We start from the raw sequence: 21,824 nt of genomic DNA, 5'->3' as shown, positions 1-21,824 counted from the left end.
TTCGACAATGCTTAAAGCAACCTATATATCCCTACCAAAATCTTTCACCATCCCTTCAATAATCAAGAACCACACACAGACCATTCCCTTGCCAAAATATGTTCACGTTACCAGTCAATGACTCATTTCCATCTGTATATAACTTGAGGGGGAAAATGTTCATAATTAACTCATCAAAGATTAGTGGTGTCAAGTTGCTACACTTTGCACCCCGGCCCATGCATGTTAATGCGATAAACTCTGTACACATAATTTTCACAAACTGTCCATCTTTATCCTTGTAGGGCTCCCCGTACATATATCAAGTTCCCAAGTTCATCCTCGGTTTCTCATTTCCCAAGAAGCCTAGGATTTAATACAGACAAAAGGGTAAAGAAAAAAAAGCTCAAACCATCTTCGTTAAATGTAAAAAACCCTAACCCTAATTTTCCTGACAGTATTAATGATATAGCCTTTCCTAATATCAATGCAAATGAACCAATCAAATCAGAAGAGGAGGTATGAAAATAAGAATTAGCGAGTGCTGGAAGAATATAAGGAGATTGAATAGCTTAAAAGAACAACGATGACACAAAACCCAACATCTCCGTAATGTAATAATCTCTGGATACAAAGAATACAACAAAAGAAATCAAGAGATTAACTAGTCTTCTCCCGCATAAGCTACAAGGGTAGTCATTTTCCAACATCAATAAAGTTCTGTATCATGAAGAATGTGAACTGGGATCGTCTACAAATACAGAACCCCACAAGTAAGTTAGAGATCAAATTACATACCGATATCTAATAGGAAGTATTTCTACTCCTCTTTAGGCTCCTTTCTCATCTGGGAGGGCACAATATCCTGAAGAAGGCCATGGTCTCTAAGCAAAGAAGCTGGACTATCCGACCTTCTCTGGTGAAAAGAAAAGGTGGGACTAAAACTAGTATTACTTGTGGTATTAATGTTCAAAGAAGGTGATGAGCTATACAAGTAGGCATGTTGTTGATACTGAGTTTGTGGAATAACAAAAGATGATGTTGCAGCACCAAAACCAGTTGAATCAGACAAAATTCCAATACTTCCTCTAGGAGTTAATGGGCTTGGATGTATGTGTTGACCTTCGTATGTTGTAACAACTATAGATGAATCATCAGATGATCTCTCCACTCTCTTCTTCACACCACATCCTGCACTAGTGCAACGATAATAACTCCTGCAAGAAAAGCAATAAATTAACAAACTTTTTGTGTATATATCATCATCATCACCCAAAAAATGGGGGGTTGCATATATGTTACTTCTTGCTACACAAGTTACAAGATTTTGTGTATCCTCATCCTTCAGAAGAGATCAGTACTGTCATAAAGAAGACCAAGATGGGATTCTAATGATATATATACCTTGGATAGGGGCTGTTTTTCACAGCTTTTTGGCCGTACTTCCTCCACCTAAACCCATCATCTAGGTGATCGACTTCACTCTTTGTCATGAAAGCAAATCTCGGCTCTCTTTGCCTTTTTTGGTTCTTCTTTTTCGGTTTCAACCTGAACCCACAACACATTACTACACTTTCAGTACTTCCAAAAAAGCCCATAAAATTGCACAAAACAGAACAGGTAAAAAAAAAAACTTCTTTTATTTCATTTTCCCTTCAGCAGATCACCCATCACTCTTTTCTTTCATATTTCAGTCTAAAACAAGAAACTCACTGTAACAAACAAGATAATAAAGCAAAAAAACAATACTGATATTATATTATAGTGCGAAAGGAAAAGAGAAAATTACTGTTTCTTGGTCTTGTCGTGATCCTGCTCTTCTTCTTGATCTCCAGTTTTAACTTGTTGGAAAGCATCATTTCCTGCTTCATTCGAAGAGGAAGAGATAGAAGCTGATGAATTTGGAGTTGCTGGGTTATTCAAAACCTCTGATGTTTCCGGTAGAGTTGATGCCGGTGATGGGACAAAAGTTTGTTGCTGCTGAGACCCCACAATCGGATTCTGAGCAAACCAATCGAATAAAGAAGCAGCGGCACCAAAATCTTGGTTGATATCAAGCAAATCCGTAAATCCTAAAGACCCAGCCTTTTGATCACCACCAATAATATCAAATGGCATCATGTCAAAGATGCTGTTTAATGGTGGTGGTGGTGTTGCTGTTGTTGATAAAGCAAAAACACTAGGCATCTGATCAATATCACTTGTTGTTGTTGCTGGTGGTGGTGGTGGTGGTGTAATGAAGGAAGTATTTGCCATATTGAAATTCTCTGTCTTTAATGTTGTTGATCTTGTTAGCTCTTTCTTCTCTTCTCTTTTCTCCATGGAATTTGTGCACACGCTACTAATATTATTATTCTCCTTCATTTCATTCATTCTCAAAAATTAAAAATAAAATAAAAGCATTGTGAGAGTGTGAAACAACTTGAAAAGTGTGTGTGTGAGAATGGACTTTCTTTTCGGCGTGTTTAACAGCTTAGATTATTGAGGTTTCCCATTGTTGTGGTGACCGTCACTTGCCGGTAATTTTGTGTGATGGTCTGCGGACGCTGCTTGGCATTTACTGCTGCTGGACCGCAATCGGGTCCACTTTTAATACGCGGATATTTTGACTGGTTTCACCGGTTGCGTGTAGATAGACTTTTTGCGTACACGTGGATTTTGAATTAGAGCAAAAGTTTTAGATAGTTCGTGTGCATGTGATCTCTCTTCCCATTCGTTTTTTTTTTCCTCTCGCGGCTGCGGCTCCCTTCCATGACAATTTAACTTTTTCTAATTTTATGTGAAGTTACTTCGATATCCCTTGTCTTTTTTTGGCCTTTCCTTTTTGCATTTTGTTTTCGAAATTACATGAACATCCATGAAATTTGGCTTTAATTACATTTACAGTACTGCCGAACATTAAGCTTGTAATTGCCAGCAAAATATAAAACTATCTTCTAATATTTCTTAACATTGCCAAATTTTAGTTGAAGGTTGAAAATTCAGGGGGTAATTAAGTTTAATATCTTCCAGATCATATATAATCCCGTTATGCTCGAGAAGGCTCAACATATTCAAATTCAGGGGGTTATTAAGATTTGTTCTGGGAGCTTTACTTTCAAAAAAACTTAAATTTTGAATAGACCGATGGAGACCTCATCCTTGACATATCGCTTCTAATTTTTCTTTCCATGACATTGATTTAGGAAGTTCAAGATCAGTTTTATATATCCATCTATATATGTATAGTCCTTGGCAACACCTGTGCAATATATTTCAACCATTCGATTAATCTTGATCACATATATATATATTACCTACCAAAACTAGTGCAATAAGTTCAAACCATCGACAGCCTTGGAAAATAGGTGAATCGTGATGGTTTTTTTCTATTTTTATTTTAAATGTAAAGGTTATTTTGTCAACTTTTGAGCATTCAAACTAATTTTAAATCTAATTAGAATACATATGCGTTGCATTAAAAATTATAAAAGTTTTATTAATCTATGTGCAAATCAAGATAATAAATTAGGATAATAAATTCAGATAGGTTTATAAAGTTGGATCAATTTACTCCACTCAACCTTTTTTTCTAAAAGAAAACTAGACCATGTATTTATATAAGTATGTTACATTTATACCTTTTCGACCTCATAATAAAGGCTAAAAATATATAGAAATAAGAAAATTTAAATTCGACTGAATATGTATTTAATCGATAAAACTATTATTGACCTTACATTGCTTTCTTCTTTTGTGTTTATTTTATTTTAAATCAGTACTTTATAATTTTACATTAAATTTGTTATGCATCTCCAAAAAAATACTACTTTGCATCAATCATAAGGGACAAGTTAATTGTACTTTAATTTACATCTTACTTGTATTTTTAGAATATCGATCTAGAATCCGAATAATTCTTACGCGGGTTTTCTTTTTCTTTTTTTTACTTGTGATTTCATATTTCTCATAACAATTAATCATATAAATATGATACTCATGGAGTGTGATGAAACTGGGAAAAACTTCACATATAAATTGGATTTTCACAATCTATAAAACTAGGTTTGGATTTGAAACGAAGGTGGGTTTAATTGTTGGCGTAAATGGCGGTGGAAATTTGCCTAAAAAACAAACTTCTTGTAGAATAAATGACTTTTTGATACTTAAGTCAATAAATATATGAATAGAGTAAATTGTTGAAGGGAAAATGCTGAGTATGTGAACTTGTTTATTAACTTGGTGATCTAAATATTTATAAATCTTGATCACGTCGAAACACCTCGAACATGGAGAATGATGTTACGTTTGACTGGTGAAAATATTGATGCTCATTATTGATTGTAATATTTGGCACCGTCATTAGTTAAGATGAATGTTAGTGATATGTTGACGAGAGATTGTCATTCTTCGAGAAAGAGGTACATAAGTTGCATAAAAATAGCTCATATTTACATTTTCAATCATTAGCTAAAAAATATGATGCTCAACCAACATAAAATCTTGTGTTTGTAAATAATTTTTCAGTAGAATATATTAGTTAATCTTGAAAAATATTGTGTAGGGGTGATGAACAACATTGCATCATAACTCCCGGTACTCAAAAATACTTTGAGATTTGTGTCAATGAGGTAGTGTTTGGTTATTGTCCCGGTACAATTGAGACAGATAATAGAGATAGAGGAGACAATATAAAAAAGAAAACGAAGATAAAATTGTTTTTGATAATGGTGTGTAAAACAAAGTGATCGTCTCTATGTCCTATTTTAAAAACATATTTTAATCTTAATATGTATTATTGTCAAACTAACATGTTTTTTTAAAAAATAACTAGATATTATTATTATTTTTTTACTTGATTTTATATTCAGTTATGAAATTAATAATATTATAATAATAGTATTTATAAAACCATGACTGACTTGCTAAGTTGATCCAAGTCCTCGATTGGTCTGAGTTTAACAAAAAATAGAGAAATGATTGACTCAACTTGGCCCAGTAAAAAATCTAAGTCAACCTAAGATAAAATACAAGTAAAAAATCCACTGATTTTTTTGAAGAAAAAAATTGGTCAAAACAAGGTTGCTTTAATTATTTTTTTCAAAAATATTGGGTCAACCGGGTTGGCTCTCCCAACCTGTAACCTAAACCTTGCCTCAGATCAACCCCTGAGTCAGATTTTAAAATTGCAATAATAACTATTTTTATTCATGTGTTGATTCGGGTCAACTGTTGACTCTTTCAACCTGTGACACAGACCTTGTCCCGCCCCGAATTGAGTTTTAAAATTATAATAACATCAACTTTTATCCTTACATTATCTTGGGTTGACCTGACTGGTCCGTGACCTGAACTTTGCCCTAGACCTATACCCGAATCAAGTTTTAAAACTATGAGAATGATCAATTTCATTTTATGTTGAACTTTCTTATAACATCCCCATTTAAATCCCAAGCTGTTAAACAAAATCTCACTTTTAAGAGAATTAAGAACTCAAGAATTTTATTTATTTATCATTATTTTATGTTTTTATCAAAATCTCAGCAGATACTCTTTTGTATTTTGAACATCCCAATTATCAATAATCATTTAATTTCACATCATCATTAATTTGAATGCACAATATTCAATGGTATAATCTTCTTGGACTTTCCATCATTCATAATCCATAATAAATCCATTAATTTCTCCATACTAGACTTTCATCCAATGTTCGTTAACTCCAAGTCCACATATATCAATTCTTTGATGTCATAATAAGCAATAATAATAATAAAAAAAGAAATAAACTAATAATAACACTAAACAAACTTGACACGTCTAATTGCTTACAGCATACAAAAATAAATAACATTACATAAATATATTCCTTGAATCTCAATAAATAAGCATTTAAACTAATAATTAACTAACTATTACTTAGACAATTAAAGATCTATGTTCTATTTAAACATTTTCATGTTCATTAGTACAAGACTAAATTTATTAACAATTTATTTACTTTAATTTATAATAATATTGCATATTCACACATACACATGTTTCATATATTAACACTCCAAAATTTCACAGAAACTCAATCCACCTGGTATTATTATTTTTTTCATTTTATTACCAATAAAATCTGATATCCGTTATTGGATATTTTTTGAATTTGGCAGTCCTAATTTAAAGGCCAACCAATCTCGTATTCTCTTTCGAATACCAATAAAATCAATTATCTATTCTTGAATATTTCTAATTTTAGCATTCCCAATTTAAAAGCCAATCAATCCAGTATTCACTTTCAAATATCTATAAAATTAAGTATTAATTCTCAGATATTTCTAACTTTGATATTCTCAATTTGAAAACCAATCAATCTGGTATTTACTTTTGAATACACATAAAATTAAATATTCATTCTCAGATATTTCTAATTTTATTTAGGTTTCTCATTCATCAATTCATTTCCTATCACAATCTTAATTATCTACCTAAAATTAAATCTCTATATAATTACCTATCTTAATGTTCGACAAAAAAAACATATAATTAATCTAATTAAGATAAATTGTTCACCTACCCATGTCTGTCTGTCGCATCACAATTTCCACCATCTGCGACCCTCTAGCAACCTCTTCTACGTCATCAAATCAATTTCATTTTAGAATTATATATAATTTTTTCTTTTATGAAATTTCCCCTTTCATCACTCTTTTCTCTATTTTATCATGTCTGTTTGTTCTAGTTGGACAATTTGAAATTTAGAGTTTTTTATAAGGATATTTTAAAAATTAAAAATAATAAATATTATCTTTGAAGGGATGTCTCTTCTGTATTTTCTATTTTGAAAGTATAGAAATTTATTTTAAAATTATTTAAGAAACATTTATTTTTATATCATTATTTTTATATTTTCAACAAAACATATTTTTATCTTAATTATCTTATTCTCTTGTATCCCAGAATAATTATCAAACAATCTAAAAAACAAAAAGAACAAATCATTTAGACGTAGACCACACCATTTGAGCCGAGCCCAAACAGTGCATCCATGCCGCGTGAAATTATTATTATTTTTATTTAATTTAATTTCGCACCATCATACTGTAAATTAAATTGAGGGTAATCAGGTAATAGGCGGCTGTCTCCAGAAAGAAAACTTTCCACACGTACAAAAGAGGTTAAAGCAAAATAACCGCGTCGTGAGCGTGTGAAAGAAGGTTCATGACACGTTTGGTCCGACATGAAGTGCGCGATGATGACACAATCGACACGTCAGCAAACACGTCCCTACATCTCTCGTTTTCGAGAAGCCAACACCGTCAATTTAGGGACCACAATCCGCACCGTTTTAATCAAAGCTTGCAACCCTTCGTTGCATTCTTAATAATTCAAATTAATTGGCTGACCACCTCAAAAAATAATTGTTATTAATTAGTTGACACATCTTGCAGCCGAAAAATTATTCCTAGTGCCAAGAATTAATATCGCGTAGTTAAATTACCCTTGTGGTCTGTTGTCGTTGTTGTACACACCAGCTAGCAAGCTACTTCCCCTCTTTGCAATGAAGTAATTAACTTATTTTTTTGATCGAGAGTGATTAGTTAATAAAAATCGCTTCAATAATCACTCGTTTCTTGGATCAAAATTAACAAATTATTAAGTGGTATTATTTTTCCAATTAAGGAATTCGAAGATGTATATATATGAATACATGTTTGGTATTGTAATATTGATTGTTTTTTAATTAAAGTGTTTTTTATTTGAAAATACATTGAAATAATATATTATGTAATTTTTTAAAATTTATTTTTGATATCAGCACATTAAAACAATCTAAAAACATAAAAAATATTAATTAGAAATAAAAAGAAAAATAAATAAAAATATTTTTTTAAAAAATGTTTTTAAAACACAAAAACAAATAAGCTATGAATCTAATTAATATATAATTAGATCATAAAGTTTTTTTTCTTGAGAATCAAGTAACAAATTGATTGAAGGCTATATTCAATGTAAAAAGGTGAGTGTTTATTTAGGATTTTGCAGAGAAATTCTTGGGAGAGTAAGCATATTTATATATATTGAGTTAGTTAACTCAACTAATCAAATTTAAATGAACAGTGTACAAGCAGAAAAAGATGCACTAACCTGGACCTCTCATACCTTATTACTTCTATAGATGAATGATGGATCGCTAATATTAAAACTGGTTGGAATACAGCATGTTTAAGAGTGTAGTTTTGGTTGTTTTTTAAAATATATTTTATTTGGAAATGTATTAAAATAATAATTTTTTATTTTTAAAAATTATTTTTAATATCAGCACATCAAAATGATCTAAAAACACTAAAAAAATATTAATTTAAAAAAATTAATTTTTTTTTAAATATTTATATAATTTAAATGTAATTTGTTAATAGAATGATGAAGCAAACGACTAATGCGCGCAATTATGTTATTTATAACTTAAGTGATGATTCTTGTCATGACTCACATAAAAAGCTGTAAGGTCATTTCAAGGTACGTACAACCTGGATATATTACGGATAAAAATTCCAAATTTTTTTTTTTTTTTTTGGATTCCATCAAACATTCAAAAGGAAAATCCAAAATTAAAACATTTTGTTAGTTGGGATACAGTTGATTGAAATTCATTTTTTTTTTTAAAAAAAAAAAGGAAACAAAGTTGTAGTTATAAAAGAAATTACTGTATCGTCTCGGTGATATCAATTTTGCCACGATACACGGCCCATGGTCCCCATCTTCCAGAGGTAGAAGTGTTACATGCAAGCCAATCCAGGAGACATGCACGTTTAATTCTCTTCTAGTCGATGCAGAAAAACTCACGTTGTCAGAGATCTAAATATCACAAGCCCACCTTTTCTTAACCAGGGTTTCTGTCAAAGCACATGCATTTACGCGGTTTTCGTATATTCTTTCAAGTTTGCTTCCAATACACGCCCTCTAAAGCATTTCCTCCTTTTATTTCTTTCTTCTCTTGCAATCAAATGTTTCATGACTAGTGAACCATGCATTTTTGTGCTTAAATACACTACCTTTCTTCGCCGGATCTTCTTAATCTACTGATTCATGCCACGTTAATTAATTTAGTGCCACCAGAAGAAGAAAGAGAAAAACCTACATACAGCAATTCGACGAAGAGTAGTTCTTATTTCCTATTTCGAGATCTTGTTCACACTCCAAGTAGCAACAAAATCACACATAACTTAGCTCCTTTGATCATCAAATACCGCGAGTCATGTTAATTATTAATATTTGACCATGGTTTCGTAAAGTCTAACGCTGTAATCCATGAAAGGTAGATATGTCCTTGTTCAGGAATCTGACACACTGGTCAAGAGCTCCAAAGGTCAAACGTTTGAATATTTGTTTGTTCAACTAAAAATAATGTGAAAAAAAAGACACGCACAGTGAACTGGAAGTGAAAACATGTGGCTGATGTGTATGTGTATCCCAAGCTCAGGCTTTAATTGCGTGTTTGTAGGATGCAAGAGGATGGTCGTTATAGACTCATGATTCTCTCTTTGTAGGGTCTAAATTTGTTATTAGGACAGCATAATGAACAGATCATGAACTATTAATTGCACATGCCGAAGAAGTTTGTCTGATTTGTGTGATCTTAGTAAATAAGCAATTTCTAAAGAAGAAATCACAAATAAATAAATAAAGATTTTATGCCCTTGTTAAATTTTAGGAGACTTTCAATATATGCTTGCAAATTAACAATACTAGCTTGCTAGGATGTAGGGGAAGCGAACCTACTACGTATAATGCCTTGATAACATATGCTGCTAGCCAAGATGAAAAGGAGATTGTGCAAAGTAATGCAGAAAGTGATGAGAGAGAAATTCCTAAAGCTTGCAAAACGTACAACAAAGACATGGAATAGATAATTAACATATATTCATTTGTATATGCGTGTGACCGAAATGAAGGTGAAAACATTTCTATTTTTTATGCATGTTTGAGCAATCCTCCCCCCATCATCTTCCCTAAAGATCATGCACCCTGGTACCGTAGAGAGCTTTTTGAATTGGTGATTGTATATTGTTAAATATTTTTGGTACGCATGATAACAAAAAAGGTTGAGATTCTCTCTCTCTTTTTTTAAACACAAGTTTAAGAAAAAAAAATTATTAGCCAACAGAGGCTATCTCGATATTGGGAGTTGTTTTCTATAGGCTGTCTCTCAAATATTTAAGAATGTAGCTCCCAACTGCCTCAAGAATCTGCAGTTCCTTATTCTGTCACCGACCTCTTCATTTTCAAACTATAATTTGCATGTCAGTGTCTTGTTTCAATAGCAATGGCATTTATATATATATATATATATATATATATATATATATGGTATACGTCCCCGTTTTTTTTTCTTTCTTTCTTGCCATCAGTTGTATTTGTGGTTCCGTTTCACTTGATTCCTTATTAACATATTAGAAGGCCAACTAATCATTTTTAGTTACATATAATTAAAGAGAGGATCCAAAGGAACTGTGTCTATAAGTTACACACCTGAAGTACTCATCATCTGGTTAATTTAGGGTTTGAGATTTACAAATTCCGAATCCAAGACCTTTATTATATATATCAAGTGGAAATTAATGGTGCATGTACCACTCAATTATATATAATTCTCATAATGTAATTTCAGACCAATTTAATTATTTTTGGTGCTTTATAATATGGTTCAAGATTCTTCTTTGGATCGAATGGTTAAAGATTCGTGGTTCTGATTATTTAGCCAAACATTATATATATCTATCTGTCTATCTATCTATCTATATATATATATATAATTGTCTAATTATTTCCCTCCTAATTATTATATATTTTCCGTATTTTATAATTCTGTGTCTATATTAAGGTTGACATCATCGATTAATGCAGCTGTAAACTAGACTGAAATTGATAAACTTGTACTAACTTATTTTGAATTAGAAATATTAAAGTTAGATTCTAGAGAGTAGAGAACAACCACTTATTCCTTTCCGCGATATTTTTATAGCTAAAGCAGGATCCTGGTAGATTTTTCTCTATGTCTATGGGATTAAATTAAGATCAAATTGTTTATTGAATATGCCATTATGTAGCTTTTAGACTTGACCTTATCCTAAACTGATCACAAGGTTAATATTATCTTATCAGTCGTCTCTCTGTGCCCCCACCCCCTCCTCTCCCTAGACTGACTGTAGTCTTGATAGTCAACCCAATGCAATTGCACTAGCTTTTGGAGTTTAGACCTGGTCAATTACTTAGGTTGGCAATTTAGTTGGAAATTAATGTAATTAAATCTACGTACCAAAAACTTGTTTGCTGATATATATACTTGAAACACTCAGTAAGTTTTCTTTCAATAATAAATTTTGTCCAAATTTGCTTTACCAAACTCTACTCTCCTTGCTTCGACACATTTACAAAGAAGCATAAATAGCATAACTGATTAGCCATATGTAGACTAGACTGTAATATTCCCTTCCCACCTCATTTCTTGATTATTATTTTTCTTCTTTTCGGGGGTATTAATTTTCCTGATATCTAAGAAATTAATCTGATCCATATATAAATGGATCCAATATTGACATAAAAAAACGAAGAGGGAAAAAGAAAACAACTTCGACGGAAAGGACCAATATTTACATCCCAATCATCCAGAAGCAGTGTATTGGACCAATATACCGTAGAATGACCAACAAGCTAAATTATATATATATATATATATAATTCTTCCAAATTAACCCAACCAGTTGACCCATTCCTTTCATTCTAGAATAAGTGTGATCAAATGAAAACACCTAGCGATGATTGCGGCAATTGCAAGTTACTATAATTTCCTTTTTCTTTTTTCGATATTGATAAAAAGTATTTTATCAATATTATTGACACCCAATTTAATTATTTCCTTTTTCTTTAGATCCAAGAGACTGAATTTTAACTCGTTTACATGTTGGCCTCACATGACGATGATAAGTCAAAGTCAACATTTTTAGTTCTTCTTATTATTATTATTGGCAACCGCTAAACGCGTAAAGAAACTAGATGACAAAGTGGCTTTAAATACAACCCAGTAAGGACAAATCAGTCTCGTTTTGCGTGCACGTCTCCATATGTTTTTATGTGATTCTTCCTCCCCCTCCTCTCTCTCTCTCTCTCTCTCTCTCTCTCTCTCTCTCTCTTTTTCGAAGTCCATGATTCCCTGCAATGTGTATGTCCTCCCCCTTGAGCCTCAAGGTTTATCAAGGCAGAAAGTGGACGTGTTTTCTTCCCACTTGCCCGTTTGATACTTTTTATTTTAAATTTATTTTAACATCTTTACATTAAAAGAATTTAAAAACACTTGAAACGCGTAGACATATAATTGTTTTCTAATCTACTATACATGAATTTTGTAAGCACAAAAAATTAATTGCATGATTAGTTCTGTGCAAACAACCTCCTCTCATAAAAGTGTTTTTAGTTTGTTACTAATAAGCTTTAGCAATTTCTGTTGTCTCAGTAATTACATCTCTTGCCTTAGTTTTTCCTGATCCATAACGTTTAGGCACACTGTTTAACTTGGGGTATGCTGAGTTGAGATTGATTTTGACAAGTAATAAAACCCATTAATTAATAAGCATGATGCACTGCAGACACCGGAGAATGATGTCCATGTGCTGTGCAAGTTGATTAGTATATAATTTCAGTAAAATTGGCTAAATATTGTTTATTTTGATTAAATCTGACCCGTGACTCATGCAGATTTTCTGGAAGTGAAATCTGAATATTAAGATTAGAAAGAAGCAGCATCTAGCTTAATTTTTAATTTGATACAGGTATATTAGCGGGCATCAGTCTCGTGTATGATAATTTTTATTTTTTACAAAAATGAACAGAACAGAATGTCAGCATGAGAAGAGGAAGATAATAGACCCCCTAAAGATGACGTTTGAAGATTGTCAAACCATATATGTTTACATGCAACTGGATTCTCACTTCATTTAAACTTAAACTATGGGCCCCTTTATAAATTTCAAGGTCAACTCATCTGGGTATTAGCATGGACGTTTGCTGGATTTCTCTTTAAAATTTCATCTTGACAGCCAATTGGAGGTCATGTCAGGCCACTTCATTTGATTGTTTTTAAGTTGTATGGCAAGATAACTTTGGTTTATGCACAATAGAGTGTATAAAATGCATACCATGAACTTACCTCCTAGGGCAAGACTTACCAAATGGACCTTGTTTGAAGTATGATGGATCGATGGTTATGAATTTGTTATTGTTGGTTCATATTTATATGCTAATATGGGAGAAGGAAATCTGGATTTCTAATGTTGAGAATTAACAATCACAAGACATAAAGGGTTTTCAGCTACTTTTGTTATGAAAATCCATAAAAAAAAAAAAGAAGATAGTTAGGGTTTTTGTTATTTGGTTTGCCTGTTAAATATGAGTCAAGCTTGTCATTAAAAGTCAATAATGAGGGTTCCTTCTTACTTTTTGGCTGCAAAACTCAACAAGTAGGTGTAGTAGGGTTTATGTTAAGAAAATCAATTTCCTTAATTTGCTTGTTTATTACATATAAATAACTTTTGGATTTTCAATGTTGGAAGTTGATACCTTTTAAATATGAAATTTTGTTGCTATGGTTGTCAAATCCATGAGAAAATGCTTTAGGGAGAGTATCGTTTTTTGAACAATGTTTGAGTATGAAAAGTTGTGTGCCATAATTTGGTGTATGAACGTCTTTGAATCCTAAAAAAATCAACCCTTAGGGTTTTCATTTCATGTTTTAACTAGTTTCATGTTTGTCTTTTGATTTTTGAGACATACCATAAATATGGTAATTTAGGGTTCTTATCATGAAATCTTTTATTTTTAGAGATTAATATCTAAATATTTCTAAATTGATAAAATCATTTATTTTTAGAGACTAACACAAAAAGATTTGTCCAAATAAAAATCGATGAAATATTTTATTTTTAGGGGTTAACATTAAAAATATTCATCCAAAATAAAACAAAATCTCCTACTTTTAGGAGTTAACATCAATTATTTTTAATTTTTTGTTAAAAAATAAAAATCACCAAAATCTTCTACTTTTAGTGATTAACATCGAACTTATCAACAAGTCTTAAATTCTTAGGGACCAAACATCATTTAAAAAATATAATTTAAATAAATCATGAATAAACTTAGAAATAATATTAGATTATTAATAACATGCTATAATAAATTTAAAAGAAAACAAATGGAAAAATAACCTTTATTTAAAAAGATATGGTACAATAACTCAACACCTAACACCTGAATTTTTGATACCAATATTTATTTTAAGATCTCTAGTATTTTTTAATTACCGGATATCAACTCTATTTTTTTCCCTCTTAAGTATTCATGACAGTGTGACAAAAACCATATGCCTTGAAAGATTAGGTACTTGCATTGAAAAGTTCAGTGCAAATATTGCATAGAACACGAAAGGTTTGTATCCTTTCTCCCTTATAATCTCAATGTCGAAGGGATCTTTACATCTGAATGTTCCTAGTCTTTCTTTCTTTTCGCTTTTCAATTTCGGTGACTTACCATCGATTAGGCCGGAGGTCTTGTGATCCAATAAGCATAAACCTCCTAAACGTATACAAGTGAAATGCAGGAAAGTGTCTGTCCTCCAGTGGCGTTGATAGCAATGGAGGGAAAATGGTATGCATGTGACAGGAAAGTTGGGTGATATTAGAGGAACCCAAACCGAAAGTTTGCTGCCTCTTTGCAAACCGACATTTTAGACAGGGATATGCCGACATTTAAATGATGCTTGGTTGAACCGACACATAAAGTGTGATTATGGAAGGTAGAAAGACCCACATCCGTCATTTTATGGGCTGATGAGCTGGAATTTCCGACGTCATAAAGTGTGATTGGGGTAGCTGGCTGCTGGTCCAAGGAGACTCTGTAAAACATTTACATGGAGCACAAACCTTGATCACAAAAAGTGATCATAAATTCAAAGCGTGAAAACCACTACCAAAAAAGACGACTCGTAAAATACACCTGAATAATCCTTAATTTCTATGTCATGCGTAAACCCAAATGTTGTTGGTCTGAAGGGGGAAAAAAAAAGACATGTGAACTGGTCTCTGCGTTGAACTAGAGGCCGTCACCGACAAGTTGAGGTTCATATGTGAAAGTGTTTGCTGTTATCAGTAGCAAGGCTGCCAGACTGCCAGACTAACATTACAAGTTTCAAATTCATGTGAAGCAATTAAGAAATGTGTCGAACATGAACCACAAGTGTGATCCCACCAGCCTCGATCGTGGACAAAAAGTCCATAGAACAAGAACCAAGTAATTATTTAAGACTCTGAAGTACTGACTGCTTAACAATTTTCCTTCTTCCATGGACACAACCAGAGATTTCTTCAAACTGCAGAATCTTCCACCATATGGATTGATCAAATATCAAGGCTACCATCATGTCATTTTTTACTAAAATTTTCAATTATATAAGTGAAAACATCCAGATCTACAACCCTGTTGAGGAAAGATGCTGACATTATTAAGACCGAGTGATCTAAACCCCTTGTCCCTTCATTTGGCACACTTTTTGCCAACACATCTCTTTCACATTTAACTTTCATGCGGTCCCCCCCTATTTCCACCAAGGACCAACATTTCAAATTTTAAACCAGATGTCTAACTATTTAGCAATAGAGATATGAAACTTAAGTAGATGCATCTTTTTGAAACCAAAAGCTTACAAAACAGTCAACAGCCAATGGGCTTTCAGTTAATATAGATGGTTACAGCTCAAGCCAAGAGGTTCTATCATGTAAGAAAAATGATCCAAATAATATAACAAGTTTCTGCATGAACTACAGGGAACCAGAATCCAAAAAAGAAGTGTAGATATGCAGAAAACATCAACAGGTATGCAGAGAAAATACCTTCACCAAAATAAGAAACGAGAGATTAATACCATAATCCTAGCAGATAAGCATGCTTTGCTCCCTCTGAAACCTGGCTGTAGTGGAACTCCTGTTTCATGAGTCTTTCTCAGCAGTAACAGCTTCTCGCATTCTGCGCTTCTGGTGAACATCCCAATTATACACACGAGCAATAGTAACCTGTCAAATTGTAGATTATACAGTCAAGAACCACTAACAATTCACACAAGTCAAACTTCTGAAGCCTTTTGCATGTCAGTGAACTCAATCCCTTCACATTTATTTGTTGTTATGCCAATCATGTAAAATGCATGGCATTGGTTAACTTCTAGTCATTAATCACCACTCCAGGAAGAAAGACAAAGAAGTCTATATTTACATTAGTAATACCTGTGTTATTGTGACTTGATCCCTCAAGAATTGTAGATCGGCAACTAGAACTTCTAAACTAGCTTTAGCGTTATCCAAATTCTTTTGTAGAAGAGCAGTGGCCTACACCATAAAGTTCTCCGGGATCTTACACTTGCATCCAAACTTAATGAAAATTTAAAAGAAAAGGAATAAAACAGAAGCTTCTAAAGCACCTAAAAGAACAAGTGCAAACCTCTTCACATGAATACTCTAACATGACATTTGCTCCCAGCCATAAACAGACTGAGCCAGCATCCTCAATGCGAGCCTGAGAATATATGCCTTCAGAAACTTCAAAATCAGCGATAAGAGGCTGCATCCAAAATACAAAGCCAATGAAACACTCATTAGCATAAACTCTAAATGAGTAAAAATGAGCAATAGTAACCTGTTAGAAGATATGATGTGATCAGAATATATTAAAAATGTGTTTCAAATCCTGCTGATGGCACATGTTTCAGATACTAGCTGATAATGTCAACACTTTCTTTCATGTATAGTGTGTGTGTGTGTGTGTGTGTGTGTTTCTACTTCTATCAATACAAGGTCACAGTCATCCAAAGTTCCACCTTTGAAAGAACAGTAACATTTCCAAAGGCAGTAGCAATACTGTATGTCTCCAAAAAGCAGGAGAATGCCAATCAAAATACAACAGGTGGTTCTCAGTAACTCTATTGATAAATACTAAAAAGTAGCTCACAATCCTTTCTAAATCACATTACACATGAGCTTGCAAGTGTTGGTTCTTAAAAAACAGGGGAATGTAATTGGCAAAGACCATCCAATGTACCACTGGAAATTCCTCAACGGATAGAAGTAAAGTGCACATAGGTAGGAATATTATTGAAGAAGAAGATTCTAGTCTACTGAACAGGAGCTTGGATGCTATAGAGTAAATAATGCCAGGATTGCCACATATCTAATCCAGGAAGACTGAAGAAACCAGCATAAAATATATGGTATTCATGAAGGTAGTCTTCAAATATGACTCTAGTTTGGATATGCTAAACAGAGAAGGATAATTTAAGACCAGGTCAAGATTGTAAATTTAGTGAATGAACTCCCGAGAGCAACTCAACTAGGGAACAAAGCTTCTGCAAGTATGAACATGCATGCAACTCAAACAGTGTAAGACCGTTTTAGATGAATCACTGTAAACATACACTTATGGTGCAGCATCTAATATACAAATTAAATAATTTTGAAACCTATTGCCTTACTCTTGGCCCAGGGCTTTCCACGGTCTAGGTTTGAACTTCATAAGGACCCGGGATCGGAGGTCCTACATAATTCCCCAGGCTGATGGATTGACTACAGAGCTGAAATGACCACAATGATTGAATAAGGAACACCTGGGCCAAGACTAAGTCAGCTAAGGGTAGTATTGCTTGACACGAACTCTAGGGTAGAATCTTTGCAATTACAAGAAACAATGATGGTGATGTGAAAGATAATATCAGAAAAGAGGAAGCCTTTCTATTATAGCAAGCCTTCAACACACGTGAAGCTCGCTTATTTGATGCAAATGAGAGGGCGACTCCAGCATGCTTGTCCTAAAGTAGAGGCCAGCCCTTCAGCAGATGATTTACATGATAGTTGCATTTGTTCATTTTCATCACTTAAGAAGGGCATGAAGAACTGAAAACATCTAGGAGTTCCACAATACCATCATTTATCAGAAAGACAAGATGCAAATACCAAGAAATGAGATCAACATAGATGCATGTTTGAGTGACTTGTAACTAGTACAAAGAATTAAACCACCACATCTGACTTCGCCTTCTTATGATGGTCCTGTTTCTCATAGTTACTTTCAACATGCAATGGTAAGCAGTAAATGACACACTTCAACCTCTTGTTTACGACTTTATTTAAAACTACGAACAGCTATGAGTTCATCAAGCCATCAAGGAGGAGGCAGAGGAGGGAGGGGGTGCAGGAGTTACAAGGATTCCCCTGGTAATACAAACTGCATGTCAATTTACTGCGAGATTTATGCTTCTTCACAACCTTATTCAACCATACAATGATGATTTTGCAATAACCCTATAAAATAACATGTGCTAGAGCAGGATGATTATCCATAAAACAAAACAAAAAAGTTGTCATTCTTGAGGTCTGCTAAGCCCAAACTCATAACATAACTCAGTTAAGAGCATATTTGCAAGCAAGCTACAATACATACTAGAAAATGATCAGCACACAAAACGAACCTCACCGGTACCCTTCTTAGCCAGTAAAATGGCAACCACATCTAAGCACTTCTCTATGTCGGGAATCTTTGCCTGACAACAAAACAAGTACTGGATGTTACTCACAGTTATTGCAAACCAAGGAAATTAAACCAGTGAAGTCGCATCAAAACTCAATTTTGATTCAGCATAGTGATCCAATTTAACCAAGTTAAGTTCTGCTCATAAAAATTTACCCTGGAAAAGAAAGAGTTTCAAAACCAATAGCATCACTCAGGAATTATTATAGCTTATAGCTTAAAATTATGATATTCAACATTCAGCTGGATAATCAATAGCTAAGGAGTGCACAAATACTCAAAATGCTACAACTTGGATAATAGTTTTGGACTTGATTATCTCCAGCCAAAAGCATAGGAGCCAGAGCCAAATACTAAAATGTAGCAATCCAGTCCTGCCGTGTCCAGCTTCATGGGAACTCAAGCTAAAAAAACTTTCCTACAAATTCAACCTATTAAGAATTCGTGAACTATAAGAGCCATTCTAGCCGGTTACAATCAAATTCTACTAATTTCCATAATGTAAAGATTTGAAGAGTCAAACACTTGACATCAATGCCCATAAAGTGTCCGTGAAAAAATAAGGCATAATTCCCCTATAAATTAAACTCTAGTTTTCTATAGCTCGAATTCAATTCAAATCAAAGAATACAAAGAAGTACCTGAAGATCTCTATGTTGGGCAAGAAGTTTCATCTCCACCAGCTTATATTGCTGTAGTCTACAAAACAAGCAAAACCCACAATACCAATCACCAAAAAGATGAAATATTTAATATCATAAATCCATTAAAATCATGATACACTGATAAAAGAGTACCTTTCTTGCAGAAAAGAAAGGGAAGAGTTAACATCAAGACCAGATTGAGTGAGATAGGTTTCAACATCCTCTACGAATTGAGCTCCTGGTATTCCTCTTCTCTCTGTCGTTGTTTCCGCTTCCGTTGATGACGACGATGCCATTTTCTTCTCCACAGCTACTGACTGTTTTTGGGGACTAGAAGTGGAAGAAGAGAGACACGCAGACAGACAGTGAAGGGCTTCCAAGGTTCTTCAGCGCTTCCGTAATGATGTCGCCAACAGCGGCTACCTGTCATTAGTTAGTCCCTTCACTTTTCACCTTTGCTTAACTTAGACCCTCTTCACACTTTATATTTGGTTCAATACTTCAATTAAACTCCTTCATTTCAAATCAAATGGGATTTCGGGTTCTAAGTTCTAACTCCAATATCTTCGAAAATAATTGAAATCCATCTGGCTATTATGCTAGTATAAGGGTTGGATTAAATCGCATTTAAGTTGATTTATAAGGGTTAATTGGACAAATCTTGAAAGCAAAAGGGCCCGGCTCGATCAAATGTGAAAAGTAAATTACTTTAATGGGCTTCGTCATTCGCTAACTGAGGCCTTATTTCACACGAATGTATTGGGCCATGTCTCTTCAACCTGATACAACCATTTTATTTTTACCAGTCTCGTTCCCGCTTCTTGGATGATCCTCCACTCTAATGTGTCGTAAAAGCAAAAGGCGGTTGGGTGTATTATTAAATTGTTATTTTTAAAAAATTATTAAATTTATATATTTTCTAGGTGTTTTTCAATAGTGTTTAGTGTGATAATGTTGAAATTAATAGATATAATAAAATATTATTTTAATATATTTTTATTTTCATTTGCAATTTTCATTGAATTGATACGTTAATATTGAATATTCAAAAAATTATCAATGCAGCTTCTGTGTTCCTTATTTCTTTTTCCTTTTTTCAAAAAAAAAAAAACTTCAGTTGATTCAATAAATTTCAAGGTGTTGATTTAGAATAAGTGAATATGTTTCCCATATAATGTCCTCAAGTTTTAATTTCAGAAAGAGGTTGTGAGAAAAAAAAATTCTAAATACATACATAAATCTGAATGTGAATAATTTAAAAGGTATTTAATATAAAAATGAGCTAATGAAATCCAAAAAACAGAAGATGATCATAATGGACCGACAATTTATTGGGCTCGATCACAGGCTAATTCCATTCCTGGGCCATATGGGAGCATCTTGCGATGTCTATAAACTGATTTCAGCCCCTGTGTCGCAAAACTCACGGGAGCAACTTCCACCCTTCAACACATGCTTACAAATATAGTGGGAATAAATCAAAAGAGAAAACAACCGAACTGGGTTTCCACAGTAAAATTCTCTTGAATCATAATGAATGAACTGATATATATATAATTCTTGAATTTTGACTTCGAAATTTTAAACCCAGAGAGTCAAGAAAGGAAACAGATCTTCTTAATTTCTTCGCCTAATGTACGATGTTTTATGCAAAGTGTTGAAAGAAATTAAACCAAGGCATCAATAGGGAAAAACAAGAGGTTATAGAGGGCAAGTAGACGGGATGCATATGATCAGCCAAGAAAATCCTGCCGAGGCCACAGTCAGGATTTGTCTAATAAATTAGCAGGTAGACAAGCACAGTAGTAGAAAACATATAAAAAAGCATCAAATTAGCAGGTAGACAAAAGCAGAGCAGATTTGTCTAATCGCACCCAATTATTTAAGATTTAACACTTTGTTGCGTGCGAGATTAATCATGCTGCGGGCTGCAAAGAGGTTAGCAATCTAGTTCTAGTTAGGTTAGGTAGTAAGTCGAGCCTCCCATGCTGAGCAGAAACTTTTGTGGTCAAATTTTTATTTTTTTTTCAATTAAATTTTTTTATGCTTTTAATTTATATTAAAAATAAATTTTAAAAAAATATATTATTTTAATATATTTTTAAATAAAAAATACTTTAAAAAATAATTTTATACAAATTCCAGACCTACAAACAATAAGAATCATGCATTTTTAGTATCGTTTGGATACTAGATTCCGGTATTATTTTGATATTTGACCTGCATTCAATTATTTAACGTAATTTTATCTATAAATAAAACTTAATTTTAAAAAATTTACACGTGCAATTTACACACACACACAAAATACATTTCCAACAAAAATAGTTTTTTAACTATAAAAAATTAACTTGATGATTAAGAAAGTTTACTCACTTCTTTTTAATTTCTTGAATTCAAATACTAAAATCATTGCTGATTAGAATAATTTATATAAGTTTTTTAATGCATTAGATCAATGTGAGAATGAGTCTTTCAGACCATTTAGGAAGGGATTTGGTTTTAATTAACTTATAAAAAGTAATTTAAAAATACCGTTATCTTGAATTAAAAAAAAAAGTTAAAATTGGTTTTTAAGTATTTTCAAAAGCACTGAAACGGCGTGGAATA

The 21,824-nt window shown here is 32.9% G+C and overlaps 2 protein-coding genes across 2 annotated transcripts; both read right to left on the bottom strand.

The window, feature by feature from the left end:
• Positions 1–566: 566 nt before the first annotated feature.
• Positions 567–2,471, bottom strand: LOC7485838 (probable WRKY transcription factor 48). Its single transcript, XM_002314926.4, has 3 exons — positions 1,769–2,471; positions 1,384–1,527; positions 567–1,196 (listed from the first exon to the last, which is right to left on the bottom strand). The coding sequence occupies exons 1-3, from the start codon at positions 2,350–2,352 to the stop codon at positions 800–802; spliced, it is 1,125 nt and encodes a 374-aa protein (XP_002314962.2). The 5' UTR covers positions 2,353–2,471; the 3' UTR covers positions 567–799.
• A 13,188-nt stretch (positions 2,472–15,659) lies between these two features.
• LOC7485837 (prefoldin subunit 3) lies at positions 15,660–19,723 on the bottom strand. The gene is made up of 6 exons (XM_002314925.4): positions 19,368–19,723; positions 19,212–19,269; positions 18,512–18,583; positions 16,492–16,611; positions 16,278–16,379; positions 15,660–16,067 (listed from the first exon to the last, which is right to left on the bottom strand). Exons 1-6 carry the CDS (start codon positions 19,508–19,510, stop codon positions 15,984–15,986), a joined length of 579 nt encoding a protein of 192 aa, XP_002314961.3. The 5' UTR covers positions 19,511–19,723; the 3' UTR covers positions 15,660–15,983.
• Between the last annotated feature and the right edge of the window lie 2,101 nt (positions 19,724–21,824).

Source organism: Populus trichocarpa, chromosome 10, assembly GCF_000002775.5.
Source record: "Populus trichocarpa isolate Nisqually-1 chromosome 10, P.trichocarpa_v4.1, whole genome shotgun sequence".
In the NCBI taxonomy this organism is placed as follows: Eukaryota; Viridiplantae; Streptophyta; class Magnoliopsida; order Malpighiales; family Salicaceae; genus Populus; species Populus trichocarpa.
The sequence above is the reverse complement of the archived record's forward strand: the minus strand, read 5'-3'. Positions and strand labels throughout refer to the sequence as shown.